Source organism: Saccopteryx leptura, chromosome 9 (assembly GCF_036850995.1).
Source record: "Saccopteryx leptura isolate mSacLep1 chromosome 9, mSacLep1_pri_phased_curated, whole genome shotgun sequence".
Taxonomy (NCBI): Eukaryota; Metazoa; Chordata; class Mammalia; order Chiroptera; family Emballonuridae; genus Saccopteryx; species Saccopteryx leptura.
The window spans coordinates 13303583-13321758 of record NC_089511.1 but is presented as its reverse complement, the minus strand read 5'-3'; the positions used below and the strand labels follow the sequence as shown (position 1 = coordinate 13321758).

General features: G+C 43.6%; 1 protein-coding gene across 1 annotated transcript in view; it reads left to right on the top strand.

Annotated features, from left to right (window-relative positions):
* The window catches only part of CDH8 (cadherin 8), a 354528-nt gene that overhangs the window by 153280 nt on the left and 183072 nt on the right, over positions 1-18176 (top strand). Inside the window, exon 4 of the mRNA XM_066349106.1 lies at positions 15629-15748. Coding sequence (XP_066205203.1) covers positions 15629-15748 — 120 coding nt within the window. The remainder of the gene's footprint in view (positions 1-15628; positions 15749-18176) is intronic.

Sequence of the window (18176 nt, the reverse complement as noted above, 5' to 3'; positions counted from 1 at the left end):
TTTTCTATATAATTATGCTAGAAATATTCCCATGGAAAACACCTGAGCCTGACCTGTGGTGGCACACAGATGTGGTGTGGACCTGAAATGCTGAGGTCGCTGGTTTGAAACCCCGGCTTGCCTGGTTAAGGCACATATGGGAGTTGATGCTTCCTGTTCTTCTGCTCCTTTTCTCTCTCTCTCTCTCTCTCTCTCTCTCTCTCTCTCTCTCTCCTCCTCCTCCTCCTCCTCCTCCTCCTCTCTAAAATGAATAAGTAAAATCTTAAAAAAAGAAAAGAAATCATGTGACTGAGATGATGAAGGGATTAAGCAAAAAATGTTTTATTGGGCTGTACACTTTAAACCTATATGGTTTTGTTACCCAGTGTCACCCCTATAAATTCAATAAAAAAATAATTTTAAAAACCCAAACATTTATTGGATACAGTTTTTGGGAACCTAAAAGTGACCTAAGTCTAATTTTAGAGCTTAGATGACATCTAAATGAGATAGTTATATCAAGCAATTGCTTGGGCCAGAAACATAGTGGTCCCTCTATATTTGAGGGTCATAATCAGTACCTAATTAAAAGGAAAGACTGATACTTGAAAGTAAATCAGGAAATTAACAACATTAAAAACAGGGAAGTTAGAATGATATGAAACTCTAGATAAGAGGATATTTCCCTTTATACTTTTCCTTTGGAAGAGTGTCATGTGTGCGGTTTGTATGACATCCCGATTCCTGATGACTTTCTTAGGTCACCTGGAGAGCTAGTCAAGGTAGCTCCACTTCCTGTATGAAGTCCTGTTTGAAAAACATCTCTCTGGGGAATTCAAGAACAAGAAAAGCCCAGATTTCATTGTGTCTTCGATACACCCCGGTGCTCCTCATTCCACACATCTAGACTCCAACATGTATAGAATCCTGGCTGCCACATTTTTCTTTCTGCCCGGAGAGCAGCTGTAAAGATATTAATTGTGCTTTAGTTATAAATGGATTGCCAAAAGGGACTGAGCGGGTTATGTATCTCATCAGCAGGCCCTGCCTGGTATAAGTAATGAGACAGGAACTTGGTAAATAGGAAATTGGTGATAAAAACGAGATGTGATATTATGAAGTTCCACCAGTTCCTTCTTCTGGATTCATTGATTTTTAAGGCATTCTGCAAGACTGCGAAATCAATGATTGTCTGTTACAAAATGTTGGTTAAAAGGGCTCTATTACTGGGGTCAACTACAAATTAGCCCAAAGGGTAAACACAAAAGTAGTATAAATGTTAAAAGGGAAAAACTCGCAGATGCTGGGAGGGACAGCTGTTGCGAAATGTACGGTCTTTTCTCCGGTGTCGCCTAAGATTCTTCAGTGCGGTAACTAGGACGACTTGGAAATTAGAGATATAACTGAATTGAGGGAGGAACTTTACTTTATCATTTTAGTTATTTTCAAACAAAGTTGGTAGCTAATTGGATGCTTCCCAGTCTTCGCTATGTGTCTCCTTCAAACCTGCTAATTTTTACTTTGATCTTCCGTTAGCACTCAGCGAAGTCACTCTTTCTCGCATGGCATCGTGATTAAAATTTAAGTAAATCTAAGAAAACTCTTGACATCATCAAATGTGTTGTGCAAATTAATTGATGCATTTTGAGTTGTTTTCTAAATGAAACCCAGTTCTGGAGGCGGTCTTCCTTTCGTGGAATCTCCGTTTGGAGACAGAGGATGAAGAAAACGTCACCACCCCTGCACACAGACACGTACACTCTTTATTCCTTGTGGCAAAGTCAGTATTCGGAAATCCGTATCCTTGAACTTGAGCCCCTTGGCATGCCACGTCAGCAGGGAAGGTTAAGTACATATCTTTAAGCTGCCTTTTACTTTCCCCCAGCAAGACCTGGAGCCAGTGTCCTCTGTACACACCCCAGTCCTTGGACCCATCTGAGCTGTGACCTGTGTGGTGAAATTTCCATGCTTCTTGCCCTGCTAGGCTGTGAACACCCCTCAAACCAAGAAGGAGCAGTTTTTATTTTTCATATCCCAGGCCCAAGCACAAGTTTGATGGCATACAACAATAGATAAACCTCTATAGAATGAGCAGAAGAAACTAAGGAAGGGAAGGTAAACAGAAAGAAAGATGCAAACAGGGAATGAAAGAATTAGATGAAGAGGTGAAATATTCATTTCCCTGCTGATATTGGGATAAACTGTTTAATGATATGGTCCACATCAGACTTAGCAGTACGCCTTCAGGGCTAACGCATAATCAGTCGTCCATTTCTATCTTACCCTCTCTCCCTCTTTTTTCCTCTTTCTATCCTCCCAATCTGAAAAACAAACAAACAAACAAACCCCTTTCAATGCTGGTAGGTCCTCCAGCAGTTTGTAAACCCAGTGCCTAGTCTTCCACATCGTCTTTGTTTTCTGCCCTGATTTGCATTAAGCAGGTAGAGATTTGGATCCCTTTCTCCAATTCTCTCGGGTCAACAGAATCAAGGTCTCCCTTACTCTTCCAGGGTCTTTGTTTTCATGCTATGCTCCGTCGTTTAATACAACCACACTGAACTTCTTCAAGCACCGCCGGAGAAGTCCCTGTCCTTTCATGTATTTTTGAAGGTGATCTGGGGGTAAGAGGCTCTTATCTGGCATCCAGGAATGCCCATATTGATGTGAATCAACTTGATTTCAAATCAAATGATTAACTTTTTTGGAAGTGAGGTCTCTTTACCAAGGCGAATTTTCTAATAACAGTCCTCATGTTGTTGGCAGTTTTGTAAGGATTGTATTTATGTGAAGTTCTTAGTTGTATGGTTAGGTTTCAGATACATGGGTAACCTTGACTACTTACCGTAAGGTTTCAGAACGTCAGAGTTGAACACTCCAGGTTGGAGAGAAAAATGAAACTGAGCTAGAAAAGTCCTAACTCTAGGTCCTAAGGCATTTGTTTTGCTTCTTTGAGGCTTTTTCTCTATCTAAAAAATGAGTAGCCTCGTTTTTATCAGCCCACTAGATATATTTGGAGTGCAGCAATGAGTAAAGGACGATAAAGAACCCTGCATGTTACATAGCATATAGGCGGAGGTGATTAATGGTAACACTGTTCTTGCCCCAGCTAGAATTTGGAATTACGACCAGGTAATCTCTGTCTCTTTTTAGATGGAAAATTCCTGCTTTATAAGAAGTCAAATTTGATTTAAAATATTCTAATAGCAGAATACAAAATACTATATACACCCGCCCACCTTTGTAAAAATAGAGTAGAACTGGTGTTGGCTTTGGGTCAAATGGAATTGGATTTGAACGCTAGCTTCTCAAATTATATTCTGAATGCCAGTCACGTTCTGTGTTTTAGTCAGTTTGGGCTGTTATAAAAAAAGTCACCACACACTGGGTGGCTTAAACAATAACCACTTATTTCTCACAATTCTGGAGGTTGGCAGGGCCAAGATCTGGTGGCATCCAGGGAGAACCTGCCTTCTGGCTTGCCAGTGGCCATCTTGTCACTGTGTCCTCACGTAGAGAAGAGCAGAGAGAGAGAGAAGACGCAGCAGGTGCAAGCTTCATTGCTCTTTGGCAATAGGCCCTCACTCATTCAGTCACACACAGGCTGTGTGCCTAGTACGTACTGAGTGCTGAGCTCTGAGTTAGAATTTCAACATGGGAATGGAAGTGGGCCACAGAAAATGCAGTTCATACTCCCTTGTTTGTGATTTTTTTCCCCTGCAGGGATTAAGGAGCTTCCTTATGTAATTTCTTTTTTCCCCTTTTATTGAATTTATTAGGGGTTGGGTGAGGGAGGTAGAAGTATTTTCTCTAGTTTAAGTAGAATTTCCCCAAGCACATACTAGATAGGCTGAAAGTCCTTATTCGTGCGGAGCATAAGGCAGTCCACGGGGGTTGGCTCATCGCAGAGAAGCAGCAGCACCAGCCTTCCAGCTCTCTGGCTGGGGAAGGAGGCTCTAGCCCTCCTCCACTCCCCACCCCACCACTGACCATGGCTGCTGCCCTTCGCCATCAATGATCTGGTACACATGCTCTAACGGATCCTCTACTGAAGTTCTCTGGCAGACCTGTGCTTGCCCTGCACGGCAGGTGGCATTCCAGCTACTCTTGCGCTCTGTGACAAGTCTGTGTTTGATGCCCAACTGCCCCACTTGGGCTTTTACCAGTTGGCCTTCATGGGCATGACCGCATCATCCATCCTTGGTGCAGGTTCCAGCCTGTAACCCATGGAACATACCATCTTTGCCCTTCTTCCGAGTCCCTGGGAGGGTTTACACACCTGTTAAAGATACCACCTTCTACCCACCCCCCCATAAAGTCTTCAGTTCATCATTCTTTCTATAGGAAATTGCCATGAGCTCATATAAGGACTTGATATTTAGCTTTTGTTTACAGCTGCAGAACTAGACCCTGTGTGAGGAAAGCAAGATCATCACTACCCTCTTGAGAGGAGGAACAATTCCTACAGTTTTATTTTTAGTCCAATTATTTAAATTATGAAAATAAGACAGAACAATAGCATCAACACGTAATTTAAAATATCAAGGGACCAACCTGCCTTATTTTTGAATGTGTCTTCCTAAAGAAAATAACTATTTGTTTATTCAATAATTTAACAAAACATTTATATGCAAGGCACTTTCTGAGATGCTAGAAAGAAACATGAAAGCGTTGGACCATGTTCTCTGCCCTTAAAGATGTCCCATTCAGAGCCAGTTATAGTGTTTATACTGGGGGAGACCAGTTTGGGAATTTCTGTGACTCATCTGAATACAGGCTTTATTCCTTCCTGTTTGCCTGGGCAGCATCATAACAGAGGCTCAAAGCCTTGTTCGACAGATTAAGTGAATAAATATTTTACAGCAGACATTCTTGGCACTTGTACAACTGGGACAATGTTGGGCTAGGCTTATGGGGTAAAAAAAAGGGGGGCATGAGGTCACATTAAGGAAGAACGGATTAATTCTGGAGAGGAGGATTAGATGGGAAAGTCAAGAGATTAAGAAAGTGTATTGTTTTCAAAATACCTTCCCTCTGAAAGGGAGAAAACATTCTGTATGTGCTGCAATTTATATATAAAGGTAAACGGTGCCACCAGAGACAAAGGGTGCTCCGAGTTCAGAAGCGGGACCGATTTAGCTTAGGAACAACTACACCGCAGTCGGGATCTGAACAGTTAGGGCCACGGGCTGGGGAAGTGTAGGTATGCACTTGCTATGTGTGTGGGGGGGAGAAAGAATCGGGAAGATTAGAAACTCCTCGGTGATTGTGTGTAAGAGCTGTTTAAAATCCTTTCTCGAACTTTCCGTTTTCCTTAGATGAGCTCCAAACTGATGAACCTCTTTTCTTTTCTTTTCTTTTCTTTTCTTTTCTTTTCTTTTCTTTTCTTTTTTTTTTTTTTTGGTGGGGTTCTTTCTCAATTGCAACCTCACCTCTGAACTTTGACTCAAGAGCATCTCTTTTCTTACCTCTAATTTCAGTGCCGTAATCGACTCTTCATCCTGATCTCCTGTCTCAATGCTTTAGCTGTTTAATGGCATCTCCTGTGTTGTCTGGTACCTTCCTTCACCTCCAGCACTCAGTCTTATCATTTGTTAATTGATGGTTTAATTTTCTGCCTTCCCACTAGTCTGCCCTTCAAGAAAGCAAGAATCCTCTAGCTAGGAAGTTTCTCAGGCGCCTCAAAGAAGGCTTGACTCAGAGCAGGAGCTCAATAATAATACTATATATTCAAGTAACAAAGGGCCCAAACAGAAAATAAGCCCAACTCACCTCTGCTTTAGCCACGTCCCGGATGGCGGCCGGGACCAGATGGCAGGTTCGGGCCAGTTAGTGAATACTTATTTTTTTCAACCTCCTTGAAGCCCTCTCTCTGTAATGATTGACAGCCCAGTTAAACATGTTCTGTTCAGGACCTGCCCTCCCCAGTAGCTCAATGGCTCAGAGGCTAGGACTTTGCCCAGTTTGTAATTCAGTGAGGAGAGTGACTCATTTTGTCTTTCACCTGTGTTATTGAGGGGAAAAAAAACAAACAAATCAACTATACGAGGTGATGGGCGTGATAATTAACTAGATCAAATCAGCATGCTATACACTGACTTAAATATATTACAATTTCTTTTGGTCAATTATACCTTCGTAAAGCTGGTTTAAAGTCTGGCTTTTAACTAGAGAATTAAGCTTATTCTAAAAGAATAAAAAGATAAACAGCTTCTGCAGTGGGTGTATATTTTTTTTCTCTTGCACCTTGGCTTCAAATTCATACTTGACCAAACATTGGTACAGTGGCATGTCCTCGAGAGCAGGGCTGTGACTCCACTCCGTGTCCCCTCACCCAGGGGTTACCGATTGTGTGGTAGCCTCACGGAGCCTCAGAATGAGAGCAGGAAGTAGGTGGCATCATCCCCATTTTTTAGACTAGGAAACTGAGTCTTTAGGATGTATAAAAATAATTTCTTCTTCTTTTTTTTTTTTTTTGTATTTTTCTGAAGTTGGAAATGGGGAGGCAGGCAGACAGACTCCCTTATGCGCCTAATCGGGATCCACCCGGCATGCCCACCAGGGGGCGATGCTCTGCCCATCTGGGGCATTGCTCTGTTGCATCCAGAGCCATTCTAGCACCTGAGGCAGAGGCCACAGAGCCATCCTCAGTGCCCGGGCCAACTTTGCTCCAATGGAGCCTTGGCTGCGGGAGGTGAAGAGAGAGACAGAGAGGAAGGAGAGGGGGAGAGGTGGAGAAGCAGATGGGTGCTTCTCCTGTGTGCCCTGGCCGGGAATCAAACCCGGGATTCCTGCACGCCAGGCCGATGCTCTACCACTGAGCCAACTGGCCAGGGCCAAAAATAATTTCTTGCTGCCTGCAAATGGCAAGTAACCAATATAGAACATGATCTCCATCTTATCATAAGGTAACATGAACAAAACCCTCCCGACATTATAACTATAGTGTGTTACATTTCCCGTTACATCACATTGGTATCTTCTGGAAAGAAATTGAACAAAGATTTTTTTAGAATTTCCTGTAATAAAGTGAACCCTTGTAAAAACGCTGCTAAAATAAACGTCAAATGTTGTTAGGACATCCTTGTATTCTCCACGTCTAACTTGGAGCTCAGCACCCAGCACGTACAATGCACATAGCCTTTATGAGACTGAATGAATGAGACCCCATCGTGAAATAGAATGAATGAAGCCTGCACCTCCCGCGACGCCGACACAGTGTAGAAGTCCCCTGCAGTGCCTCTGGTCATATAATTTTGTAAGTTCAGCATGGAAATAGCTGCCAATCTAAAGAATAAATGATGCTGGTTAACTTCTTAAGCATTTATAGGAATTCACTCCTGTAGGTAATGGATTAGCGAAGGCTTGATTGCTGGGAAGAGGTTCCCTGGAAAAAAGAACATAGTCCTTTCTCCTTTCGTGTTCTGAAGGAGTCATTCCCATTCTGAGAGGCTTTATTTAGGCACGTGGAACGTACATCAGGCATCGTATTGGTTTTCACAACCAGCCTCCAAGCATCCTCATTATCTGTTTGTGAAAGCAGTGGGTAGGCCACCATCCTGGTGTCGTTTGGGAGGGATGCAGACGGTACCTTCCTCCTGTGCCCAGTAACTGTGGCTGAGCCTTTACAGTCACGCGTTTTCATACAATATTGTTCATTTCTCTCGCCTGACGCTCATTACAGATGTTCGCCGCCGTGGTGCGCGGGTGAATAGAAGACATCTGTGTGCTCAAATACATTTTCTGAAGTGTTTAATTGTTCCGGCAACTTTCAGGCTCATTTGAGAAACAACATGTTAAGTGTGGATGGGTGTCCTATTAAGTTACAAAACTGTTTAATCCCTCTCCATGTTCCAGAACAGAATATGGAAATGGGGCTTTATTTCCCCAGCTGATGTCCCAAATCATAGAGCCAGAGAAATGACAGGAGGCATTTCTGCGCTGTCTGTTTGCTTGAACTGCAGCTAAGAATCTGTCCCTCTTCCTGTAATAAATGCCATTTGGCGCATGTAGAAGTTGGCAGCCGCGTTTCCCGTCACGCTGAGTGTTGGCGCGTGAGGAGAACACCCAGTGTGCGGTGGGTAGGCCCTTGCAAGAGGAGAAGGGGACGTGATGGTTGAGGATTTCATTGTGGAGTATGTGTCTTAAGAGAGAGGTTTCCAAAGCGCAGAGACAGCGCTGGCTGCTCAGGCAGCCTTTATACATCACACGATTGATCCCCGACCAAAGGGAAGGCTTGGATCTCCTATTATCACCCTGACATGATGTTCCTAGTTAACCAGCAGCATTCCAGAGCAGACGGTCCTACAGGGCAGGGGACCCCTGTCTTCCTGCTCCCAGGAGCATGGTGTGCTTCACTGTTACTTCCCCCAGTGCTTGGTTGGGGAAGAATCCTCCACACACAGGGTTAGAGAAACAAGCCCTAATATGGACCCGTCTGTGTTTACATCTTCCTCCTCTTGGACCCAGCTTTGAGAGCCCGAGGTCACCAGCTTGAGCGCGGGCTCATCTGATTTGAGCAAAGATCACCAGCTTGAACCCAAGGTCGCTGGCTCGAGCAAGGGGTTACTCGGTCTGCTGAAGGCCCGCTGTCAAGGCACATATGAGAAAACAATCAATGAACAACTAAGGTGTCACAACGAAAAACTGATTGATGCTTCTCATCTCTTTCCTTTCCTGTCTGTCTGTCCCTATCTATCCCTCTCTCTGACTCTCTCTCTGTCTCTGTAAAAGACAACAACAAATCTTCCTCCTCTTTCAAAGACCCTCCCTATGGTGTCCCTTGGAGGTATGGATATGTGGCATTTGTCTTTTATAATTAAATAGCAAAACTGAAAAAATATATATATATACTGGTACGATTCCGGCCCCTCTTTCCCAATGAGGGAACCTGCGTGACGCCCTTCAGGACGCGTGGATGTTGAGAACGATGGCATCCTCCCCAGTGGGGAGGTGTGAAGAAACACGCCTGGGCCGCTCACCTATATTCCTCACTGTTAGGTCTGCGCTCTGCTGTCCCGGGGGTGGGAGTGTTGGGGGGAGGGATCAGAGCAGACAGACAAACACACCTCTACAAGCCCATGCCGGTCAGGTGAGGGCGTGTGGCAGAGCACAGTTCCATAAAACTAAAAAATAATGGGTTTGTCATGACACGATAAAAAAAAACCCAGGGCCGCCAGAGGCTTCAGCTGCTAGTAAGCAATAATTTAAATGTCAGCAGGTTCTACAGGTCCTTGGAAATCAATGCTCTGGTATTCAACAACCGCCAAGAAGGGTTTCCATGGCGATGCCTGTGTCCCGTTACCTCTCGTGTCGCCTCCTGCTTGGGAAAACTAGTTAGGAGGAGGAGGAGGCAAGGGTGGGGTGGAGGTTCAGTCTTGTTAAAACAATGAAGGCCGTTGCGTTGTTGCCGTGCCCCGCGAGGCCGGCGACCTTTGGTGCCCGTGAGTGTTTAAGGAAGACGTCTGCGGACGGTAATGCGGGTCCTCTGTTCATGGATTGACCGCACTGAACTTTCATCAGGGTAGTTCTGAGGTCAAGTTTGCAGACTGCGTAGTCAGAGACCGGGAAGCTCAGCTGCAGGCAGAGGCTCTGCTGTTTAACTTCCGCACCTGCCGTCGGAACTCTTGTTTTCTGCAAACGAATCGCCGGGCACTCTCGGCAGATGGGGTTGGTGTTGTTCTCATCCTCAGAGTCTCCGCTTTCCCAGAACGCGCGTTTGCACGCTGCACCCAACCTTTGTTTTCCTGCTCAGGGTGTCAGCACCAGCATTTTCCTTTCTGAATAATGTGCAGAATTGCTGTGCTGACTTGCTCATAAAAAAAAGAAAAGAATTAAAGGAGAGACTTAGCTTAGCAGAGCTGCACCAGCCGAACCCCAACATCTTATTTTCTCGAAGACCTTTTATCTTAGTTTTCAGCAGACTGGAACCTCCAGCGTGGCCGTCTAAAATTTCTGATGGTCAATTTCCCCTGTAGTGTTTGCTTTCATTAAGGGGCGGGGCGTGGGGGTGGGGCGGGGTGGGGGGGATGTGTGGGTCCCGCTGCTGATGGAAGGGAACTTGAAGGTGTTGCGAGAAGCAGGCAGGACTGGGAACCCTCTGTTCCTTCAAGTCCAAGCAGCACACCGGCCAGGATCACTTAACCAAGAAACTAAATGTGGAAAAATGGGTCTATTACAAGCAGAATTCACCTTGGAATTGACGTGTTCATACTTGACTTGTTACTGGCAGGATGAATTGTGGTGACAGGGCTCATTTTTTGTTGACAACAGCTGGAAATACAACAGCTATATTATTATAATAGGATCAGCATCAAGTTGGATTATAATAGGGGCTTTCTTGGAGAAATGGCACAGTGTCAAATTTATAGTCACCAGCTAAATGAGTCTCTTGTATCCTTGACAAAGGGACAAAAACAGTTCCAAATGAAAACACAAACAGAGAATCCCGTTCTAGTGTGTGGGTATTACTCAGGGTGCTCTATCACCCACCAACACTTGCCGCTTTGAAGAAACATTATCCTGCAAGGTTTACACTTTTCAATTTGCTTCTGTGGTCTGCATTCTGCATGCATTTCCATGGAGAAGCCTATACCGCAGCTTGACTAGAAATCTTTTCGGCTGCAAGATTAACCTCAAAGCATCCATTTCCCCCCCTCCGTGTAATCACTTGACAAATGCATCCACAAAACCTCCACACACATCTCTTCCCGAGTACAGGTGCATCACCAGTCTTGAATCACTATTAGGAGAAATAGCATCCTTGACGGAAAGTCACGCTGCCTTTTCATTTCCAGATGTCTAATGTTGAAAGATGTGGGTTTGCCGAGCAGGAGGCATGGGGCAGAGATATCCTGGGTGAGGGTGTGGGGGAGGCTCGCCTTAGCTCTGTGCAGCCCGGTAGCTCATCTTGGCAAGTGTGTGGGATTCGCATGGGCCGGGAGATTGGAATGACATCCATTCCGATAACCTCGAGAACCCGACACGGACCGTCCACCCAGCACCCGACTCTGTGCTTCCAACATCACATCACATTTTATTTGTTTTCTTTTGTAAAAGGACATGCACATCTCGTTACATTTGGGGATGTCTTTTTGTTTTTGCCCCTCCCCCCCCCCGAATGTCAGGAAATATCCTCCTATGAAAGTGATTAGGCAGAATGACACGTAGTTATAAATTTCATCGCCACCACGTGGAGTCTCACACGTACATACACATAATGTACCTAGAATAATAGTGACAGTAAGCTCTCAGAGATATTGTGCTAATAACTCTTCTATACTCTTGGCATAGATTATTACACTTAATTATCTCAACAAGCCAAGTTGTAACAATCACTCTCACTTTCCTTTTTTACAGATTAGGTGACGGAAGCTTAGACATGTTTTGTTTCTTGGTGGAGGATGCGGAACTACTAAAAGCTGGTAATCGGATATAAACCAAATGATCTGGTTTAAGACAGTTTGAATCCAAAGTTATCTTCTCAGCCTCTTCTTTTATACTTAATAGGATCTCCTTTGATCCTCACACAAACCTTTGAGAGATGCGTTGTAAAAATGGCCGTCTCTGCGTAGGAAAATGCTGAGTCACAGAGCTTTGCAAATGATGAAGCTTAGTCTCCCCGCTCCCCTCTCCGTGTTTGGTCACGTGACCACGGGATGCCTCTCATAACACCGCATCAGGTTATGATAATCAATGGAATTAGGGATGGTGATGATCAGCCTTGTGGTAGTTATCACCCAAGGAGATTTCCCCAACTTCCATTTAACAAGAAATTGTCTCCGTGGTTCTTCATACAGAGCGACGGTCTACAAAATACTACACTTCCCAAACACATGGGAGGAAGAGTTCTTCAAAGTACTCACAATGGAAACGACTGCTTCCATGGTGAAAAGTGAAGTTAATTTTTAAAAACAGTTTGGTACCCAGTATCGTTCTGAACTCTGGCTTTCTATCAGAATTTCCTGAGAAGCTTCTTTAACATCCTCCCCCACCCCCACCCCTATTTCGCCACCCCGTGGATGGAAGGGGCTCGCAGCAGGGATCTATAGTTTTCAAAGCGAGATTCTGATAAGTACGCAGACTTGGTAGTTCCACGCTTCGCATGGGCTACGTTCTGTGCTAGATCCCTCCATCTCCATTTATTATCTTGTTTAACCCTCATAATAACTATAATGAATAGTGTAGATTTGAAATCAGAGGCTCAGACAGGTTAGATCATTTGCCCAAAGAGTTAGAACAGGGGTCCCCAAACTATGGCCCACGGGCCACATGCAGCCCCTTGAGGCCATTTATCCGGCCCCACCGCACTTCCGGAAGGGGCACCTCTTTCATTGGTGGTCAGTCAGAGGAGCACAGGATGCGGACACACAAAGCCCCACCTCACTCACGTACAGTACTACTTCCGGTGACACCGGACACACGCGTCACAGCTCCAGAAGCGCGTCATATCACTTGTTATGGCTAGCAGTGACAAATATGGAACTGGACATTCACTATCTCATTAGCCAAAAGCAGGCCCATAGTTCCCATTGAAATACTGGTCAGTTTGTTGATTTAAATTTACTTGTTCTTTATTTTAAATATTATATTTGTTCCCGTTTTGTTTTTTTACTTTAAAATAAGATATGTGCAGTGTGCATAGGGATTTGTTCATAGTTTTTTTTTTTATAGTCCGGCCCTCCAATGGTCTGAGGGACAGTGAACTGGCCCCCTGTGTAAAAAGTTTGGGGACCCCTGATTAGAGGTACGTGTCTCAGAACAGGTTATCCGACAGCAGGACTATGAACCCCACCCAGCTGCTCAAACACCCCCCCACACACACACACACACTTCTGCATGGTAATTGTCATTATTCAGAAACTACCCAGATGTATGGTTTTCTCCATGAAGACATTTCTTCATTTAAGAGTCACCTGCTAGACGGTGACTCTGGTGATGACAGGCATTTTTGACTATCTGTTCAATGCTCTGTTTCCAGTGCCCAGGCAATGAATGCACGGGGTGCTCACACTCATCAACTTGGCTTTATTTCTCTGATAATTTGTTGCTTTATAGTGGGGGAAAATATCTCTCCTCAGAAAAAAAAGTAATCATAGTAAAAATGTAAGACAACAAAAACAAAGCCAAACAAAAGAATTGGGCATGGTCTTCTGCAAGACAGAAGTCGTCACCCTTCTCATCAGTCTCGGACCTCTGCCAGCTCTTCTTGTGACTCTTGAATTCATTCTTTAACATTTCGGGAACAAACGTTAGACTCAAAGAAAAGTTGCAGAAATAGTTCCTGTACATCCCTCACTCCATTTACCCAATTGAACAGCTTACATACACTTAGTGCAAGGGCCGAAACGAGACAATTCGTATCGACGTCCATCTTTACTGTCATTACCCAGGGTTCATGTTTCATCGCCTCTCATCTAGACTGCTGCTGCCACCTTCAAAACTAGTCTGGTTCCCTGCTCGTCTGTGTCTCTACCTCCAGCCGAGTCTGGGAGCAGGAGGAGAGAGGGAAGCCCGTAATGTAGGACTGATCTCTGAACACGGTGTCCTGTTTCCTACGGGATCAAGCCAACACCCCATCTTGGCATTTAGATGTCCCCTGGATCGTATTCTCAGCTTGCATCTCCAACCTTAGCTTGATGGCTGATGTTTCCAGCCATCTCCCTTCTGAAAAAATTATTTTGGAGCTCTTGGCTCAAGACCCTCCACCTCACCTGGAAATGTTTTCTTCATTTCTTCTCCATCCCACATGATGTTCAAACAATGACAAATACACTTCTGCAATCTTTTCACCAGCTAGTGAACGAGTTACTTGTGAAAGTATGTCTTAAGTTGGTTTGTTTTTGTATATGGTTCCCAGTGTCTGATGCAACGACATTCAGTGCATCATTTTTTTTTTTTCCTAACTGTATATTTTGTAGAACTTCTAACTTATCTTTCTGAGTAGAAATTCCAATTTTACAGGCCTCTCAAATGCTCAGGAAACACTATTGTTCTGTTTCCCTGTGTCGTGTTCATCCGGGGAGATGCTTCAGAAGAATCTGACTGTGAGATCTTGGAGGAGCGCTACCTTAGCTCAGCCAGCACAGAACGTAGCTGCTGAGATCTGCCCCTGACTCCCTTCAGATTCAGATTCGAAACGCTCTCGCCCTCATTGCTGGGAGTGTCACTATCGACAGCTCAGGACTGATTGTCCCTCCCGCAGAGAGAGCTACCTGGCCCAAAGCCACGGCTCCCTTCCCGGGAGGGTTTCCATGTCCATTACCTGGTCGTGCTGAAGTCTAAAAGCCTGGTCCCATTTCCTCAGTGGCACCCCCCCCCCAGACTCTCCAGTGGAGTCCACTGAGGCCTTTGGAGTGATGCCATCAGAGTCCACGTGCCCCTGTGGCCCAATATTACCCTTTCACTTCCCCCAGTATATTAATTGAAGAGGACTCCCCAGTATAAATTCTGCAAGAGATGTCTATCACAAAGTCTACTTTCCAGACAACTCATCTACGATGCGAACCTGCCACTCCTCATGAAATCATCAGACGATTTATTCACTCACCACTCCTTCCATTAGCAAACATAGGTTTGATCATTAGTATATGTCTGACGCTTACTCAACCAGAAACATGTTGACCCTGCCCTTGTTGAACATGATGCTTGTTATCCCGCCAGACTCCTGGAATTTCTCCCCAGTCCCAGCAATTCTCAGAATTCTCCACAGTCTTCCAGAGTATTTTGCCTTCACTTAGATGTGACTTATCGCTTAGAATTATTTCCCTGCCTTTCTTCTCCTGGTTACACTCTACCTACCTTTAATAGTTGAAGTCAAATGCCATGTCTCTCAGAAAGCTGTCCCTGCCCACCCACTCTGCTGGACGGAGTCAAGGATCTAAACCTGGAGCTCTTGCACTCAGCTGCGTTTCTCTGTAGAGCTGCCTGTTCCTCCTCTTTCTCCCACGCCAACTGTACGCTTCTTGCCTGTAGATTTTGCCTTTATATCTATACTTTCTCTAAGGAAGCCGTATGTGCCTAACTATGGAATGAATGAGAAAATAAAAATACAGATAATTATCCTGAAAAAGAAAAAAAAATATTTGACTTCTGTTATCCATTGGTCTCATTACCTGAATGTGCTGATGAATTGGTGATTCCAATCTAATTTTATATTCTAAGGAATTAAATACGATGGATAAACTATCCCTTTGATATTTCTGCACAGCTTTTAACCACAGCCATTTTGGGGGGATATATGCAGTTCTTCTTTTGCAAAACTTCAATGCTTTGTGTTATATTGTATTATGAAGCTCGTGTTTCACATTCCTTTGCTGTGTTTCCTTTCCAATCTTCTCCCAGCCTATATGAGTCTGATAGGTAGCTTTAAAAATGAAAACTACAAAGGAGTCTGAAACAATACAGAACCTAAAAGGGTTATCTTTACAAGTCCTCCAGCCTAGCAGTACTCTTTCTTTTGAAAGATTTGGAGACTGTTGAAGTTATGATGGAGTAGTTATCTCCATATCTTAAAAAAGATTCCTTTTCTTCCTTATTCCCACACATGGATTTCTGTATGATATGCTTAGCAAATTTTAGCTCTTGGCAAAGAATCGTGTGTTAATTATTATCTCTCTCTTTTTCTCTCTTTTATTTAAATTTTTTTTTTTAGGTACGTCTGTCACTAATGTAACAGCCACTGATGCTGATGACCCAGTTTATGGAAACAGCGCCAAGTTGGTTTATAGCATCTTGGAAGGGCAGCCTTATTTCTCCATTGAGCCTGAAACAGGTTTGTGAACTAAATTTTGAATTCTATTCACCATGTTATTGCTGCAGGGAAACACTTTTCTTGGGATGTGGATTATGAAATGTTATCGTTAAGTACTTTACTGCCTGTATCAATAATATTTAAACGTGTTATTCCTGTGCAGTGTGAGGCACCTGGCAAGCCCAACAATCATTTTGATGCTGATTAAAACAAATTGCAGACCCTTTGTGCAGTATCGCCTGTTTAACAGATGGCCTGCCAGCATTTTTCATCCTTGGGGAGGAAAAAAAAATGCCTATACATCAGGCAGACTTAAACATCTCATTTAAGAATAAATTTAGTTACTATTTAATTGGCTGTATGATACTTGGCTTATAAAACTTTCTAAATTTCCACTTGCACATCTATGAAGTTGATATAGAACCTACCTCGTGCTGCTATGATCAAAATCAGACTGAGCAAAAAATGCATAACACATGGTAACAGTTCGATGGATGGATATTAGATTTGCTATTAGATTCCTCATTTGTAAAACAGACACTGACATCTACCTAGTATGGTTCTTTATGAAGATATTATGTATTCCAACATAATGTATTGATATATTACATATAATGTTTTATTATTATTATTATTGAACCTAGCCAATATTCTGAGTCTGGTGGTATGGATTTTAGAATCTATAAATCATAAAATAATAGTTTTCACAAATGAGGATAACTTTTTATTTTTTAATTTTAACAATGTATTTAGAGCAAAAAAGCTATTTTGTTAGACTCTGTATAATCCGTGGACTATTTGGATGGCACACTTAAAAATGATCATAAATAACAATATCTTGTGCGTGTATTTTTCTTCTGTATCTGGTAGTGTGGTTTGCAGATTTTTAAGTAGATAAAATTAATATACAGCTACATATGCATATATCATTTCTTTGATTCATGAGTTTTCAGCATTATTGAGATAATTTCCATGTTATAGCATTAAGTCAATTATTAATCAAATTAAAATGTTAAACAAAACGGAAACAGACTCATAGATACTGAACAGACTGACCGCTGTCAGAGGGGAGGGGCGTTGGGGAACGGTGTAAAAATGTGAAGGGTTGAGCAGAAAACAAACACATTTATAGACACTGGTAACAACGTGGTGATGACCAGAGGGAAGGGGGTGGGGGAGTAGAAGAGAGTAGAGGGGGGTCAGTGGTGATGGAAGGAGACTTCACTGGGGTAGTGGACACACAATATGGTATACAGATATGTGTTACAGAATTCTACACTGAAAACTACATAATTTTATTAACTAGTGTCACCCCGGTACATTCTATAAAAAAAGAAAAGAAAAACATTAAAGCCTCTCTGTGTTTCTTTAATTCAAAGAGTAAATTTTGCATGCATTTAAAAGTGAGAAAAAAAAAAGGATATTTACACATAAATAGGTCATGGCTTAAAATTGAACTTAGATTTGGAAACAGGAAAGAACTCTTCTAAAATGCACTAATTAGGGGCATAATTACACATTCTTGCTCAGTGAAGAAGGAAGTCTGTCGCTCCATCTCATTCCGGCTCCTTGATGACCCTGAGGGAGCAGCAGAGCTCTGGATTTTAAGGGAAAAAAAAAAAGTCTGAAGATTTCTTGGCCCTGGCCAGTTGGCTCGTGGGAGAGCGTCAGCCCCGGCGTGTGGAAGTCCTGAGTTTGATTCCCGGTCAGGGCACTCAGGAGAAGCAAACATCTGCTTCTACACCCCTTCTCCTTCTTTCTCTTTCTCTCTTTCTTTCTCTCTTTCTCCTCCCCTCATGCAGCCATGGCTCAAATGGTTCAAGCAGTTTGGCCCTGGGTGCTGAGGATGGTTCCATGGCCTCACCTCAGGCACTGAAATAGCTCGGTTGCTGAGCAGCAGAGCAGTGGCCCCAGATGGGCAGAGAATCACCCCCTAGTGGGCTTGCCGGGTGGATCCCCGTCCAAGCGCATGTGTAGGTCTGACTCTCCCTCCCTGCCTCTCCACCTTTCAATAAAAAATAGATAAATAAAAATGCCTGGACTTGTCCTATTCCTTGGCCATCAGCTATAGTGACAGACTTGGGCTCAGAATTGGAACTCACAGCCTGATCCTTCACTTCAAAGCCGCTGTCAGACCTACTTGAACTTCACTTTTCACAGGCAGTGATTACGCTACAAGGGGCTTCTGGGAGACGTAACTCTGTGGACCGTGTAAGTGGAGTGAGTCCTTTTCTTCTTTGCACCTTGACTCTCTGTTCGCTGGGCTCCTTTGTTCACCATTGCCGGTATAATAAAGATATTAATCCAGCTAGTACCCCTGCTGCCTTCACCCTGTGCCAGGTACTGAATTAAATATAAGGAGAAAAAAGTCAGAAAGGCTAATCTCATCATGCAAGTACCTCACAATCCATTTTGGAAGATAGATTTTTATTTTCAACATAAATAAAAG